This window comes from Macrotis lagotis, chromosome 2, assembly GCF_037893015.1.
Source record: "Macrotis lagotis isolate mMagLag1 chromosome 2, bilby.v1.9.chrom.fasta, whole genome shotgun sequence".
Lineage (NCBI taxonomy): Eukaryota > Metazoa > Chordata > Mammalia > Peramelemorphia > Peramelidae > Macrotis > Macrotis lagotis.
Window position 1 is genome coordinate 77,383,666 of NC_133659.1, and position 16,409 is coordinate 77,400,074.

The 16,409-nt window shown below is 35.2% G+C and overlaps 1 protein-coding gene across 2 annotated transcripts in view; it reads right to left on the reverse strand.

Moving 5' to 3' along the window:
- Positions 1-16,409, reverse strand: part of RNASEL (ribonuclease L) — an 86,193-nt gene that overhangs the window by 50,187 nt on the left and 19,597 nt on the right. Inside the window, exons 6-7 of one of the 2 annotated variants that reach the window (XM_074222192.1) lie at positions 9,145-9,275; positions 3,515-7,078 (exon numbers count right to left, since the gene is read on the reverse strand). The exons of the other annotated variant lie outside the window; for it this stretch is intronic. Coding sequence (XP_074078293.1) covers positions 6,949-7,078; positions 9,145-9,275 — 261 coding nt within the window. The 3' untranslated portion in view covers positions 3,515-6,948. Of the gene's footprint in view, positions 1-3,514; positions 7,079-9,144; positions 9,276-16,409 lie in introns of those variants that run through there. 2 annotated transcript variants of the gene reach the window in all.

The window sequence follows — 16,409 nt, forward strand, 5'->3', positions numbered from 1 at the left end:
AATTTTATTACAAAAGGAAAGTGAGGGACAGCTAGGTGGTGCAGTGGATAGATCACTGGTCCTGGAATCAGGAGGACCTGAATTCAAATCCAGCCTCAGACACTTAATAATTACCTAGCTGTGTGGCCTTGGGCATGCTACTTAACCCCACTACCTTGCAAAAACCAAAAAAAAAAAAAAAAAAAAAGGACAGTGAATGTATTCTTGCTAGAAACAGGAAATTTTTTTTAAGCTTTCTTAATACCAGAAGGAACAGAAAATAATATAGTGACATGCTTTGATTCTAAATTAAATGGTTCTTTTAGCTTGTAAAGTGTCTAAAGTGCTGCTGGGAGCAATGTACTCCCTAGAAGGTTTTTGACCTGGAGGATTTAGGAAAAATCCAATGAACTTACTGCCTGTAATCAGTTTGGCAGAGAAAGCCACAGTAAGTTAATGAGTGAGTAAGACCACTTGAAGTTTAGTCAAGAAAGTACTTAAATTTATTCCTGATTATTTTATTTCTTAAATTTACACCTGAATTTGGACCTGAATTTGATGTGCAGAGGTTACTAAATATTTATCTAATATTTATTTCTATAAAAGAAAAAGCAGTAATTGAACTAACTTATTGTAAATCATCTCTGCCTGTCTGTTATTCAAAACTGGAACACATAAAATGTACTTTTACAGTACCTTTATTTTTTTACTATTATATAAATATTTTATTTGTTTTCCAATTACATACAATGCTAGTTTCTACCAATCATTTTTTATGGCAAGGTTTTGAGTTTTACAATTTTCTCCCTCCCTCCCTTCCCTCCCCCCACCGAAAGACAACCTGATATAGGTTTTACATTTGCATCCATGATAAGCATAGATCAAAATTGAACTTGTTATGAGAAAAGAAACAGATCCAAAAGGAAAAAAAGAAACATTAGAGATAGCAAAATTACATATTACATAAGACGACTTTTTAAAATTGAAGATAATAAATTTTGATCTTCATTTAAACTCCACAGTTCCTTCTCTGGATTCAGATGATATTCTCCATCACAAATCCCCCCAAATTGTCCTTGATTATTGCACTGATGTATTGAGCAAATCCATCATAGTTGATCATCACCCCATGTTGTTAGTGTATATAATGTTCTTTTGTTTTTGCTCATCTTACTCAGCATCAATTCATGGAAGTCTTTCTAGTACACCACCTTTGGTAGTCCAAACTGCAGACTTGTTCTATGTTCAGGTTCTTATCCAGGATGGGTCCCCATTTTTCCTGCCATCATGGGAATATGATAGAAAATGTAAGCCCCCTACTACCTTCCTGTCCTAGAAGTCTCTAGACTAGAGAGTATAAGATCAGATTCAGTTCTATTCCTTTGAAAACACCTAGAAAAAGACAAATGTCTTTTATAAGATAATCACTTTCATGATATCTGCCATTTCTAGAAATTGGGAGTGGGATGGGTAAGATTTTAAATATTTAGCAGTTTTAATTACAAATTCCAATACAAAACTTATGTATGTTTCAGGGAAATAAAATAGTAATATAAAATTCATGTCATTTATCACAGTTAAGGCAAAGCTTATTTTTCCAAATTATTTTATTTTTTCCAATTACTTGTTAAAAACAATTTTTAAATTTTTTTAAAATTTGAGTTCCAAATTATCTCCCTCCCTGTCTCCTCTTTGCCCTCAATGAGAAGGCAAGTAATCTGATGTAGTTTATATATATACAGTAAGACACAATTTATAAAGCAGAAAAAAAATCAGAAATCATGCTTACACTTGATCTTAGCCAAAAGGCCAAGAAGCGATAGAAATCATGCTTACAGACATATATCACATGAATCATTACAAAGATTCCTTTTGTTACTATGTGGATAGTTACATTAACAACACAGTATGTGCTTTAATGAACTACATTGCAAAATTACTGCATTTACAAATAAGTCAACATGAAAATATTTAAAATTAAATTCAGATACAGATTGTCTTTAAAGACAGAAAGACCATTTTTAGTCCACAGTAACCCAAGTCAACCATTAGAGGACCCCGATTTCTCTTGTCACTCTAAAATGGATGCTCTAAATTTGATTCTCTGGTTAGTATGGCCTAATGACAAGTTCACTTCATATCTAAATAGCTTACAGTGACAAGAAATAGCTCTTCAAGTTCTAAAAACCTGCACTTCTCTTTCCTAACTATTGCTGCTGTATTTTTATGATACTATAGAAACAACTTCATTTCTGTAAATGTTACAAATATGAAATAGTATATTTAAAACAATGCAGGAATATCAGCCCCCTCGTAACTTGAAAACAATTTCCCCTTTGATTCAGAGAAAAGAAAAAAAAAAGGAGAAAAGAAGTCATCTGTTTCTATCTTGCAGAAAACAAAACAAACCCTACTCCTAAAAGAAAGAGAAACCAGTTTAGCCTATAATTTCCTGCTCATTATCCAGTGATGTGACAGGAATGATTCAGCAGTTTACATTATTCAGAAAGTTATTGAATGTATTGACTTTTTTCCAGTGATTTAAAGCACATTAAAGTTTACTCAGGTAAAATACGAAAAATGGTCTTTGGGTGCAGAGATCTCTAGTACCTTCTGCCTGTCTTAATATTCAACAATATCTGTTGTATATTTATCTTCCTCTATCACTGTGCATTCAAAGTGATTGGTTTCCATTCAGGTTTGTGGTGGCCTTGAATGTTGGATACATCATATGAAATCTGGGAACAATAGTATTAAATATTTCATCCTCACTGTAAAGTAAAAAGATACTAAAGACACAGAGACAATGGAACTATTACATTCAACTGTGCATCCAACAAATTCATGGAGCTTCATCAAACTCTTCAACCTTTTATCATTTGATATTTTCAAGATCTGTGGTCTAACAAACCCTTTCAGGAAATGCAACTTTTAACAGTTCTATTCTCTCTTGGTAATTGAAACAGTCAGATAGGTTGCCTAGAACTAAACTGTGGTAGAAATGATATGGCTGTTGACACTGTGATATCTCCAGATGTTGTTATCCACCTCCTGCAAAATATCTGGTCTCTGAAGATAGGGTAGCTCTCATCCGTTACAGCATTGTATACATAAGAGGTAAACCATGTGGCAAAGAATTGGAAATTGAGGGGAGGCTCATCAATTTAGGAATGGCTGAACAAATGGTGGTACATGAATGTGATGGAATACTATTGTTCTATAAGAAATCATGAGCCAGTGGACTTCAAAAAAACCTAGGAAGATTTACATGAACTGATGCTGAGTGAAGTATCACAGGTGAAAAACCACAGAATCAATACACACAGTAACAGCAATATTATGTGAGGATCAACTATGATAAGACTTAATTCTTCTAAAAAACTTGTGATGAAAAATGCCATCCACAGTCAGAGAAAGAATGCAAATCAGAGCCTACTATTTTATCTTTTTTTAAGAAAGATTTTATTTATTTTGTTTTACAATATTTCCCCCATTCTTGCTTCCTCCCCCACCCCACCCCACCCCAGAAGGCATTCGATTAGTCTTACATTGTTTCCATGGTGATGAGAGAGAAATCATATCTTTAAAGGAAAAAAATAAAGTATAAGAGATAGCAAAATTACATAATATAACTTTTTTCCCCCTAAATCAAAGGTAATAGTCTTTGTTTTTTGTTCAAAGTCTGCAAATCCTTCTCTGGATACAGATGGTATTATCCATTGCAGACAGCCCCAAATTGTTCCGGATTGTTTGCACTGATGGAATGAGTAAGTCCATCAAGGTTAATCATCCCCCCCCCCATGTGGCTGTTTGGGTGTACAATGCTTTTCTGGTTCTGCTCATCTCACTCAGCATCAGTTCATGCAAATCCCTCCAGGCTTCTCTGAATTCCCCTCCCTCCTGGTTTCTAATAGAACAATAGTGTTCCATGACATACATACACCACAGTTTGCTAAGCCATTCTCCAACTGAAGGATATTTACTTAATTTCCAATTCTTTGCCACCACAAACAGGCCACTATATTTTTGTACAAGTGATGTCTTTCCCCTTTTTCATCATCTCTTCAGGGTTTAGACCCAGTAGTGGTATTTCTGGATCAAAAGGTATGCACATTTTTATTGCCCTTTGGGTGTAATTCCAAATTGCTCTCCAGAAAGGTTGGATGAGTTCACAGCTCTTTCAACAATGTATTAGTGTCCCAGATTTCTCGCATCTCCCCCAACATTCATTGTCCTTTCTGGTTATATTGGCCAGTCTGAAAGATGTGAGGTAGTACCCCAGAGATGCCTTAATTTGCATTTCGCTAATAAGCAGTGATTTAGAGCAATTTTTCATATGACTATGGATTGCTTTGATTTCCTCATCTATAAATTGCCTTCACATATCCTTTGACCATTTGTCCATTAGGGAATGGCAGAGCCTACTATTTTCACTTTTTTAATTTATTTTTATTTCTTTCTCATGTTTTTTCTTTTTTTATTCTGATTCTTCTTTCACAAAATTTCTAATTTAGAAAGTTGTTTAACATAATTGTGTATGCATAACCTGTATCAGATTGCTTGCTGTCTTGGGAAAGGATGCTTCTCTCTTTGACATATATAGGGTTGGAACTAGGAGCTTGACCTATTTCATTTCCAGAAACATATTCTAGGTATACAGAAAGAGAAATGTGTGCAGTGGATAGAGCACCAGCCCTGGAGTCAGGAGGACCTGAATTCAAATCTGAACTCAAAACACAATAATTGCCTAGTTGTGTGAACTTGAGCAAGTCACTTAGCCCCATTTGCCTTAAATAAATAAATTTTTTAAAAAAAGAGAGGAAAATTAAACTCCTTGCCCTTTCCCCCACTCATCTGATAGAGGAATAAAGAGTAATCACAAAGTATTAATTAGATGTTAAACTAAATATAAAGATACATTGATCCCTGATACCTTTAGGTATTAGGTAGGTGATTTCAGATCATTTGGGACCAGATGATTTAGAACAGGATATAAATAACTTGATCTGATGGAGATGTAAGGGAGCAAACAAATTATCCATAATCCTTGTGTGAGGTGGGGAAATGTTAACTAGTTAAAAAAAAAAAACATTTGTGAGGGAAAAGTAAGTATAATCCATGATCCCTGCAAGGAGTAGGAAGAGGGCATTTTTTTCTCATCTTTCCATCAGTCATAGCATCCTAGCAGTACCTTGCCCAGAGAGAGATACTCTGAGCCAAAATCCAGTGTCTAGAAAAATTTAAGGCATAATGGAGAAAAGAAAGACATTCTAGTTGCCTGGGAAGCAACGATTTCATGACCCCCTGACAGCAAAGAAGAGAGTTGAGAGAGAAAAGTTTCAAGGAGTGTGACCCCTGACACCAGAAAAGAGAATTGAGAGATAACAGTTTCAAGGAGTGGGATCCCTGGCAGCAGAGAAGAGAATTGGGCTGGGGAGAGGAGCAGACCCCGGGGATCCAACTGAACAATCCATCCAAAAAGGTGATGCACCTAAAGGGGCAACTATGAGGATGCCACAAAAAAAAGAAAGGTCCTGTCATATCAGGAATTGTGAATTACCTTTGCTACATATTGATCTTCTACATGTGCCTCAGATAGAACTTATTCTTATTGATTCTTTGTGTGCTCTAGATTTAAGAGAAAATATTTCATAGCTAGCATTTCGGCTTTTCCATCTTAATGAATGCCTTTATACAACTAATTGTGTCTCCTGACTGATAAGGAAACACATTGATGGGCTTGGGAGATTGGGAGCTTCTTGAACTATAATAATAGGAGTTGTTGCCCACCAAGCACCCTAGAACATGATATAGCAGTTGCCTCTTTGGGGATGCAGCCTGTGAAGATGAGTGTATCTTGAGGAAGTAACCCAGAGGATCAGGAGGGAGTTATAATAGCTGGCTTCTTTGACCTCCCTTCCTGTCACTCCCTCTGCCCAGAGATTCAGACTCTCACCAGTCTGAGTAAAGTGAACCTATAGGGGACAACATTCAATGGCTCTCTATTGAGCCCCTCAGTGGCTCTAAATTGACCCTAGATCAATAGCAGTCTATTTTCTGAAACCCCAAGGTGACTCTAAACATCTCCATGACTACCCAGAAATATGATTTGGCCCTAGCTTTTTGCAGCTTTTGGCAATATAGAAAGGACTTGAAATCCCCAAATCCAAACAATATGGGATTGAATGAGAACTGGATTCTCAATTCACAGCTGTGATATTTAATAATTGTATAACCCTGAATAAATAACTTAAACTTTATTAACCTCAGCTATAAATATTTGGGGACCAGAATTCTATTTCCTTCCTAGGACTTCAATTACTCTAATCCTTAGTGGATTTATGATTTTTTCTTTATAACACTCTCAAAGAGCACTCTCTTTATTTCATTATATGTTCTTCATGAACATCAATAACAGCAAAAACCATCACAAGTTGATCAATCTTCTGGTGATTAATTTTTTTTTAATTTAGCTTAACAGTTCCTCAGTTGGCAGATGCTTCCAGTCTATTATATGGTCTGTATTTAAAAGCTTTCCAGTTTAGAAGGATTTTCACTTTTTCTTCCATAGCCCTTGGGAACCCAGTTACCGCCACACCACAAGGCTACATTAAAGGAGGATTTTAATGAACTCTCCACTTACATTGAACAAAAAAATCAAATTTCTTAGCTTGACTTTCATGGTGATAGGACTTTTATTCAAACATCCTCTATATATAATCTATAATTATAAACATTGATTATAGTTCTACATGCTTTATCCCCCCCTTCTAGGATCAATTAGATCAGGAATCCAGTCCTTCTCTTTTTTATAGCCTTCAAAGTACCTGGCAGAAGGTTTCATAAAAAGTAAAGCTTCAATAAGTTTTTGTTGAATTGAATGATATTCATCCAATGGGCTGTGTGAAAGAAATGTCTTAAAATATCCTCAGGTCTGGAGTCAAGATGGCATGGTGTTAACACCCCAGGCTAGAAACTGTTCGCACTGGGAAAATGCTTCGTGTAGTTCATATTCCGCAGTTTATTGTAAACATAAATCACCAGATTAGGAAACAAATTCTGAAAATACTGGGAAGGTTCTCCAATTTTTGACTTCAAACTGAAATAAAAAATAATATGTTCAATGTTTGCTTCGGAATATTTAGTCCTCCTTTTTGAGTTACAAATCTATCCCTCAAAATTCATTCCTCAAGAAAATCTCCTTTAATTTTTGTGACACAGAAACTTTCTAGGTTGCCTCTTACCTCTCTGATTCTCTCAACAAAATAGGACTACAGCTAGATCTTTCCTTATTTTATAGATAAGAAAATGGATACTCAAGTTTAAATAATCTGCTAATGAGCAAACACTTATCAATGTTGGAGATGAGATTCAAACAGAGAGAGAAAGAGAGAGTAAGAGAGTGAGAAAGAGAAAGAATAAAGAATAAAGGAAAGAAAGAAAGGAAAGGAAGAAAGAAGAGAGAAGAGCTGGCAACTTGCCAGCTCAACTTAACGGCAGTAGGACTGTTCATATGTAATACATAATACATGCATTACATGTGTATGAATTAATTCTGCTAAGAATTTGGGGACATACATACACACTTATTCATATACATCTATCTGTGTGTGTGTGTGTGTGTGTGTGTGTGTGTATATACATAGATATATATGTATATAGATGTATATGCAGAAGTATCTCTCTCAAGACTCAGTTCCACATTACCAACTGCCTATTAGATAGAAATTTGCAAATGAATGTCTGTAGGTACATTTCAAAATCAGTATGTCTAAAATGGAATTCATCATTTTCCCCTCCCCCCAAACCTACCTCTTTTCCCCATATTTCTGTTCTGTTGAGAATATCACTGTCATCCTGGTAACACAGTCACCACACAATCACCACTTTGGAGTCATTCCCAACTCTTCGTTTTCCCTCATCCTTCATATCCATTCGTCCCCCCCACATCTTATTAATTGCCTTCATATCATCTCTCATAGCCACCCCCTTCTCTTGTCTCTCTACTCCTGTGATCACCTATGTAATTCAGGACCTCACCATTCTTAGCCTGGAGTATTGTTAAGTCCTTGACTTCAGACTTTCCACTCTCCAATCTCTTGTTAATACCTTGACTAAGGATTTAACTGTTATTTTATTCTGACCACATCAAGTTCAATTCTGGGTACTATATTTTAGGATAAATTGATAAATTTATCATTGATAAATTGAGCTTTGTCTAAGTAGGGCAACAAGGGTAGAAAAAGATCCTGAGAACGTGCCACATGAAGATTGGTTAAAGGATCTGGGGATGAGGAGTTGGAGTGGACATTCAATTGCTGACTTCAACTGTTTGAAGAACTATGAAATTAAAGAAATTCTGTCTGATCCCAAAAAGTAGATTCAGGAACAAATGATGGAGGCTATAAAGAGGCACAATTGGCTCAGTGTAAGGAAAATCTTAACGACAAGAGATTATTTGAAATTAGAATGAGTCAGCCTGGATGGAAATGGATTCCCCTTCATTGGATATCTTTAAGCAGCAGATGCAAAGTTACTTGAGATACTGCAGGTAAGATTCCTGTTCAGATATAGATTGGGCTAGATAACCTCTGGGGATCCTTCTAATTCTTCAACACTAGTTTTGTGGAGTTGAAATAGTAACAGATGAGAGAATAGAACCAGTCTCAATTTGGACTCTTTTATTAAACCATGCTTCTAATTATCAAACTATTATTCTGCTACTTATTCCATCACTGTAGAAAACAGGATAGACTATCATCTAAAACCACCGACAATTGTAAATATATGCCATAATACCTTACTCAAAGCTAAGACCATACAAATGGTCATTCTAGCTTTAAGGAGATTAAAATCTTACAACATAAAAAAGCTTAGAACATGCTTTATTTGTTAATAGAGAGAAAATTATTAAAGTCTTCTCTTCTCTATTTACATCAATTTAAAGACTACTGCTATGCCAAGGTTAGAAAAACTAGAAAACAGATTGCAACCATCCTATGTGCACCTTAGTAGCAAGTCTTTCTGGATTATCAAAAAAGCATAATTTCTTTTCTGTAGGAGCTTTCCTTGCCATCTGCCCCTTGAATTAGTGAACCAAAATTTAATGTACAACTTGAAACTTTTTGTTTCATCCAAGGATTCATGTGTTAAAAGAGCACTCACTTTTTATATGGGTCTTCTTCAAAGTGTTCACCTAGATTCCGGATGAATTTCAGCAAGTCTCCAACAGTCTCCCTGTAGTATTTACCCTTTCCATAAAAATCATTCATTTTTTTCATGAGATCCTTATCAATCTGAAAAAAAAGCCCCAAGTCATCTCTGACTATAAGTATACAGACACATTTGTTCATCTTCAAAGCAAGCAGTTTCAGATAGTGCCCTAGGCTTCAAGTCAGTAAACCTGGATTCAAATCCTGGCTCTTCTATTATTGGCCAAATCATCTTGGGTAAGTCATTTAAACTCTATGTCCTATGTATTCCTCATCTGTAAAAATGAAGATAATGATGCATACATTACCTGAGACACTGGGTTCTTATACAGATGAAAAAAAAATCCTTTACAAACAATAAAAGTGCCTTGTAAAGCAAAAGGGACTAAGGAAAAGTTAGTTATTTTGATTATTATTATTCTGACTCTCACTCTCTCCTAAGATTCCCTGATCTCCTGGTACTAGAAACAATGATTCTTACAAAAATGAGTCTTTCAATGTGTATTTACTTATATAATATATGTGTTTCCAAAACTGTCAAGTAAAAAAAACTATTTCTCCTTTCCTTACCTATTACATAATGTAATCATCATAATAGTTCTGCGGATAGTTATTACAAATATTAACTGAATTTTACAACTAATAGAAATATATTATATAATGTAAATAAATTAAATAATATAATCATCATAATAGTTCTGAGTAATTATTACAAATATCAGCTGAATTTTACAGGTTAGGAAATGGAGGCACACAAAACTTCAGTTGAGTGTTTTGTCCAATGTCATGCAATAATTGATACAATTGTACTAGATGATCACTTCAACTCTAAACCTCAATTCAGGAAGGTATTAGGGTCATGGCAGGAAGAGGGCATGAACAGGTCACTGAGGCCAGCTAGATGCTGTGAACTTTTATCAATCACAGTAAAATGGAAGGCAAGTTTTGAAGACTATTTATGAATCCCCAGAGATCTTTTTGTTTGTTTGATTGATTTTGAAAGGCAGTGGGGTTAAGTGACTTGCCCAAAGTCACAGAGTTAGTTAATTATTAAGTGTCTAAGACTAGATTTGAACTCAGGTTCTCCTGACTCCAGGGCCAGTGCTCTATCCACTCTGCCACCTAGTTTCCCCAAGGAGTTTATTTACTCTTCAAAAAGAGGGCACAACCTCCATATCATGAGTTACAATTCTAGGAAGAGTGCCCCAGAAATCTTTAGGGAACTCTGTCCTTTTGCCTCCCCTTTATCTCATTTCTACCATATATTTAAACATAGAGGTTAGAGTAAATGTAATTCAAATAATATTTCCAATTTAGAAATAGATTCTACATAAGGATAATGAGAGTTAGGGGTGATAATGATGCAATAGAAAATACTCTGTGGGTGGTGGAAGTAGAAAAAGAAGAAGAAAAAAGGAGAAGAAGAAGGAGGAGGAAGAAGAAGAATTAGGAGGAGAAGGAGAAAGAAGGAGAAGGAAAAGAAGAAGAAAAAGAAGAAGAGGAAGAAAGAAGAAAGAAGAAAGAAGAAAAAGGAAGAAGAAGAAGAAAGAAGAAGAAGGAGGAGGAGGAGGAGGAGGAGGAGAAGAAAGAAAGAAAGAAAGAAAGAAAGAAAGAAAGAAAGAAAGAAAGAAAGAAAGAAAGAAAATATGCTGTGTATAAAGTCAGAAAACAAGTTCAAGGTCTTCCATTTGCTTATTGTGTGACTGAGCAAAACACTCAACTGAAGTTTTGTGTGCCTCCATTTCCTATTCCATACAATTCAACTAATATTTGTTATAACTGTTCACAAAACTATTATGATGATTACATTATATAATTAATTTAAAATATATCATAAATATGATTTATTCATAACATCTTTAGAAAAATTGGGTATAGGGGCAGCTAGGTGGCATAGTAGATAAAACACCGGCCTTGGAGTCAGGAGTACCTGGGTTCAAATCTGGTCTACCTAGCTGTGTGGCCTTGGGCAAGCCACTTAAACCCGTTTGCCTTGCAAAAACCTTAAAAAAAAAGAAAAGAAAAGAAAAATTGGGTATATTCTGGAGCTAACATTTATCTGTGAAAGAGAATGACTTGAGGACTTTCCAGTAAATTAATGAGTAAAGTAGAGAATTCCACTATCACCACTATCACTTGATATAGTAATAGAAATGCTATCATAGCAATAAGATGATAAAAATATTAAGGGTATAAGTATATGTAAAGAAGAAACAAAATTATTACCTTTGCCAATGATATGATTATTTACTTACAGATCTCTAGTCATTCAATTAAACATTAATCGAAAAAACTTCAGTAGAATAATGGAATATACAATAGACTCCACAAAAGCCATCAACCTTTCTGTGTATCAAAAAATTTACCAGAACGAAATAGAAAAAAATTCCATTAAAAAGTTCCATAATGTTTAAAATATTTAGAATTCTTTATCTACCAAGACACATTAGAGAAATTATATGATTATAGATACTTTTCTAATTATAATTTGGGGGAGGGAATTTTTGAGCAAACAAGGAACAGAAAAGACAACATTACATAAAATTGGAAATGAAATAGAAATTAGAAGAGAGTTAACTAGGAAGAGAAACACTTTGCAATATAGTTCTCTAATAAAGGTCTAGTATCCAGCAGGAAGAGCTAGAAAGAGAAATCCCATTCAAAGTAACCTCAGACAATATAAAATACTTGGGAGTCTATTTACCAAGACAGACTCAGATTCTTTTTGAAAACAATTACAAAATACTTATCACACAAATAAAGTCAGATTTAAATAACTAGGCAAACATCAACTGCTCATGGATAGGTAGAGCTAATATAATAAAAATGAAAATTCTATCAAAACTAAACTACCTGTTTAGTGCCCTACCAATCAAAATTCCAAAAATTACTTTAATGAGTTAGAAAAAATTGTAAGTAAATTCATATGGAGAAATAAAAAGTCAAGAATTGCCAGGAGCTTAATGAAAAAAGTGCAAAAGAAGGTGGCTTAGCCCTACCTAATCTAAAATTATATTATAAAGCATCAGTCATCAAAACTGTTTGGTATTGGCTAAGAAATAGAGTGGTGGACCAGTGGAATAGACTAGGTGTAAAAGCAGGAGATGATTATAGTAATCTGCTGTTTTATAAACCCAAAGAGTCCAGCCATTGGGATAAAAACTCCCTCTTTGATAAAAACTGCTGGGATAATTGGAAGTTAGTATGGAAGAAACTTAGATTAGACCAACACCTAACACCCTTTACCAAGATAAGATCCAAATGGTTACAGGATTTAGACATTAAAAAACAATACTATAAGCAAAGTAGAAGATCAAGGACTAGTCTACCTGTCAGATCTATGGAAAGGGGAGCAGTTTATCACTAAGGAAGAGTTGGAAAACATCACCAAAAACCAATTAGATGATTTCCAGTACATTAAATTAAAAAGCTTTTGCACAGATAAAACCAATGTAACCAAGATCAAAAGAAATGTAGTAAATTGGGAAACAATCTTTACAACTAATGATTCTGACAAAGGACTCATTTCTAAAATACACAGAGAACTGAATCATATTTTTAAAACAAAAAGCCATTCCCCAATTGACAAATGGTCAAAGGATATGCAAAGGCAATTTACAGATGAGGAGATCAAAGCAATCCATAGCCATATGAAAAAATGCTCTAAATCATTAATTATTAGAGAAATGCAAATTAAAGCTTCTCTGAGGTACCACCTCACACCTCTCAGATTGGCCAATATGAACAGGAAGGATAGTGATCATTGTTGGAAGGGTTGTGGGAAATCTGAGACACTATTACACTGTTGGTGGAGCTGTGAACTCATCCAACCCTTCTGGAGAGCTATTAGGAACTATGCCCAAAGGGCAACAAAAATGTGCATATCCTTTGACCCAGCAATATCACTACTGGGTCTATACCCTGAAGAGATGATGAAAAAGGGTAAAAACATTTCTTGTACAAAAATATTTATAGCAGCCCTGTTTATGGTGGCAAAGAATTGGAAATCAAGTAAATGTCCTTCAATTGGGGAATGGCTTAACAAACTGTGGTATATGTCTGTCATGGAACACTATTGTTCTATTAGAAACCAGGAGGGATGGGATTTCAGGGAAGCCTGGAGGGATTTACATGAACTGATGCTGAATGAGATGAGCAGAACCAGAAAAACACTGTACACACTAACAGCAACATGGGGGTGATGTTCAACCTTGAAGGACTCACTCATTCCATCAGTGCAACAATCGGGAACAATTTTGGGCTGTCTGCAAAGGAGAGTGCCATCTGTATCCAGATAAGGAGTTGTGGAGTTTGAACAAAGTTCAAGGACTATTCCCTTTAATTTAGAAAAAAACAGATATCTTATTGTCTGATCTTGTTACCTCTTAGACTTCTCTTCTCCTCTTTAAGGATATGATTTCTCTCTCATCACACCCAATTTGGATCAAGGTACAACATGGAAACAAAGTAAAGACTGACAGAGTGCTTTCATGGGGGGGGTGGGGGGAGGGAAGCAAGATGGGGGGGAATTGTAAAACTCAAATAATATCTTTAATAAAAATTAATTTAAAAAAAGAAAAAGAAAAAAGAAAGGTCTAGTATCCAAGATATATGACAAATCAATACAAATATATAAGAACCAAAGTCTTTCCCCAAAATGTTAGTGGTCAAAGAATATGAATAGGCAATTCACAAAAGAAGAAATACAAGCTATCAACAATCATATAAATATGTTTCAAATCACCAATAATAAGAGAAATGCAAATTAAAATAATTCTGAAGTTCTGCCTCATAACTCTTGGGTTCTCAGATGATCAAAAAGAAAAATGACAATTGTTGGAGGGATAGTGGAAGAGAAGACCCAATGATGCAAGGGTACTAAATTTCTGAAGTGGTCCAATCATTCTGGAAATTAATTTGGATTTATATCTAAGATCAGTCACTGAAATATGCATAACTCTTGATCCCTTGATACCTCTACTAGACTTATTCCTCAAAAAGATCAAAGATACAAGGATACAATCTCATTGTACAAAAAATAATGATAGTAGAACTTTTTGGTTATAGCAAAGAACTGGAAGCAAAATTGGGGGGGTTGGGGGGGGATTGGAGGATGGCAGAACAAACCATGCTGTATAATTGTCAAGATAGGAAAAAAGGATTTGGGACTGTACCTGTGATTTCATTGCTATGAGGAATTCTTTACCAATGCAAGTCAGTATCTTCTCTGAAATTTATTTCAGAGAGTTCCCTAGAACACTGAAAATTTAAGTGATTTGCTCAGGTTTAAGTGATTCACACAACCAAGTAGATGTCAGAGATACAACTCTGTTTCTCTGGTTGAGAAGACAGTTCTCTATCCATTACATAATGGAATTTAATTATGACAAAAAATGATGAAAAGCATAATTTCAGAAAAAACTGGGAAGATTTGTATGAATTGATGTAAAGCAAACTAGGAGAATAATTAATACAGTGACTACAACATTGTAAAAGCAAACAACTTTGAAAGATTTAAGAGCTCTGATTAGTGCAATGACCAATCATGACTGCAGAAAATTGATGAAAATCATACTTCATAAGCATCAATTCCTCATCACTGATTGTCAAATGGGCATTTCAAACTGAATAGTCCAAAGTAATTTCAAACTCAACATATACAAAATTGAATTCATCTCTCTCCAAATGCTCCCCTCTGTCAGATTTCACTAGTTTTGTCAAAGGCAACTTCATCCAGTCTCCCAAGCTGGCAATTTTGGCATCATCCTTGACTCTATCACTCCACATATGTTTTTATTTGCCAAATCTCACCATTTTTGTCTCTGAAAAAAATCTTTTATATTTAATCCCTTTCCTCCATTCACATAGCTAATTACTGTAGTTCTGGCCCTAGATAATTACAAAACTTCTTAATTGGTCTCCCTATAGCAAGTCTCTTCCAATTCTAGTCCATCTTATACACTGCTTCCAAAGTAATTTTTCTTAAATGTAGATCTTTTATGCTACTCCCATACTGTAATTTTCATGATTTCTTATTATCTCTAAGTGAAAATATAAACTCTTTTGCCTTTTAAAGCCCTTTACAACCTGGCCTCTCACCTTTGCTTCCCGCCTCAATGTACATTATCCCCCCATTTTTTCACATATGATTCTCCATCTTCCATCTCAATTCCTTCCTATTGTGGAAACTGAGGGAACCACATTGACTTCCACAAAACTTATCAACTTCCAACACTGGAGGACTGGAGGGTCTGGAATATGGTATTTCAGAGGGCAAAGGGCCTTGGATTGCAATGAAGAATTCACTACACTTCAAAATTCAACATACTCTGTCAGGGGAAAAGATGGATGATCAACAGAATAGAGGACTTCCAAAATTTCCAGATAAAAAGACCGGAACTGAACAGAGAATTCAATCTCCAAATATACAAGACTCAAGAGATGAATAAAAAGGTAAATGGAAAGGTAGGGGAAAAAAATAAATGTTAATCAAGAATATTAAATTCTATACAAGGGAATTGCTACAAGGGAAGATAACACTTGTAACTCTTGAGAATTGTATTTCTCTTAGGATAGTTAAAGGTTGAATACAACTGAAGAAATTGTACTTAGAGGATATGGGTATGGTTGGTTCTTGTCCTACTGAAGAAGACCAAAAGAACATCACCATGTTTGAGACATAAGGCATCTAACATGACTTATCAGACCAATAGGAATTCAGAATACTCTACCACAGGTCAAGCACTAATAATCTAGATGAAAAGCTGGGGTGTTTACTCTAAACTTATATGTCTCATGTTTCCTTTGACCTACTTTAATTCTGTCATGCTCACAGAGCTCAGCACTTTCTCTGATGGGGGTATCCTATGCTGGGTGGTCCTGTGCCAGTGTCTCCCATACCTTACAATCAATTGCAAAGTTCTTAAGAGAGACCTTCAGAGTATCCCAGGACTTAGACTACTTAATTAAATAAAAAGTCACTTGACTTTACTAGATACCTAGAGAAAGTACCTCTACCCATAGGGGTAGTGGTAATCTCTAAAAGGGTTAGATATAAAGAGATTAGAAAGTGATCTTATCTTATTCCATACTTTAGTAAATGAGGCTTTAAGTACCATGGTTGAGGGAGCTAAAGGGTGGGAGGAGTGTGGGAGATGGTATGTTTAGGGGGAGTACAAATGGTTCATGAAATGATTTGGCTTATGCTTTGGCTTATGA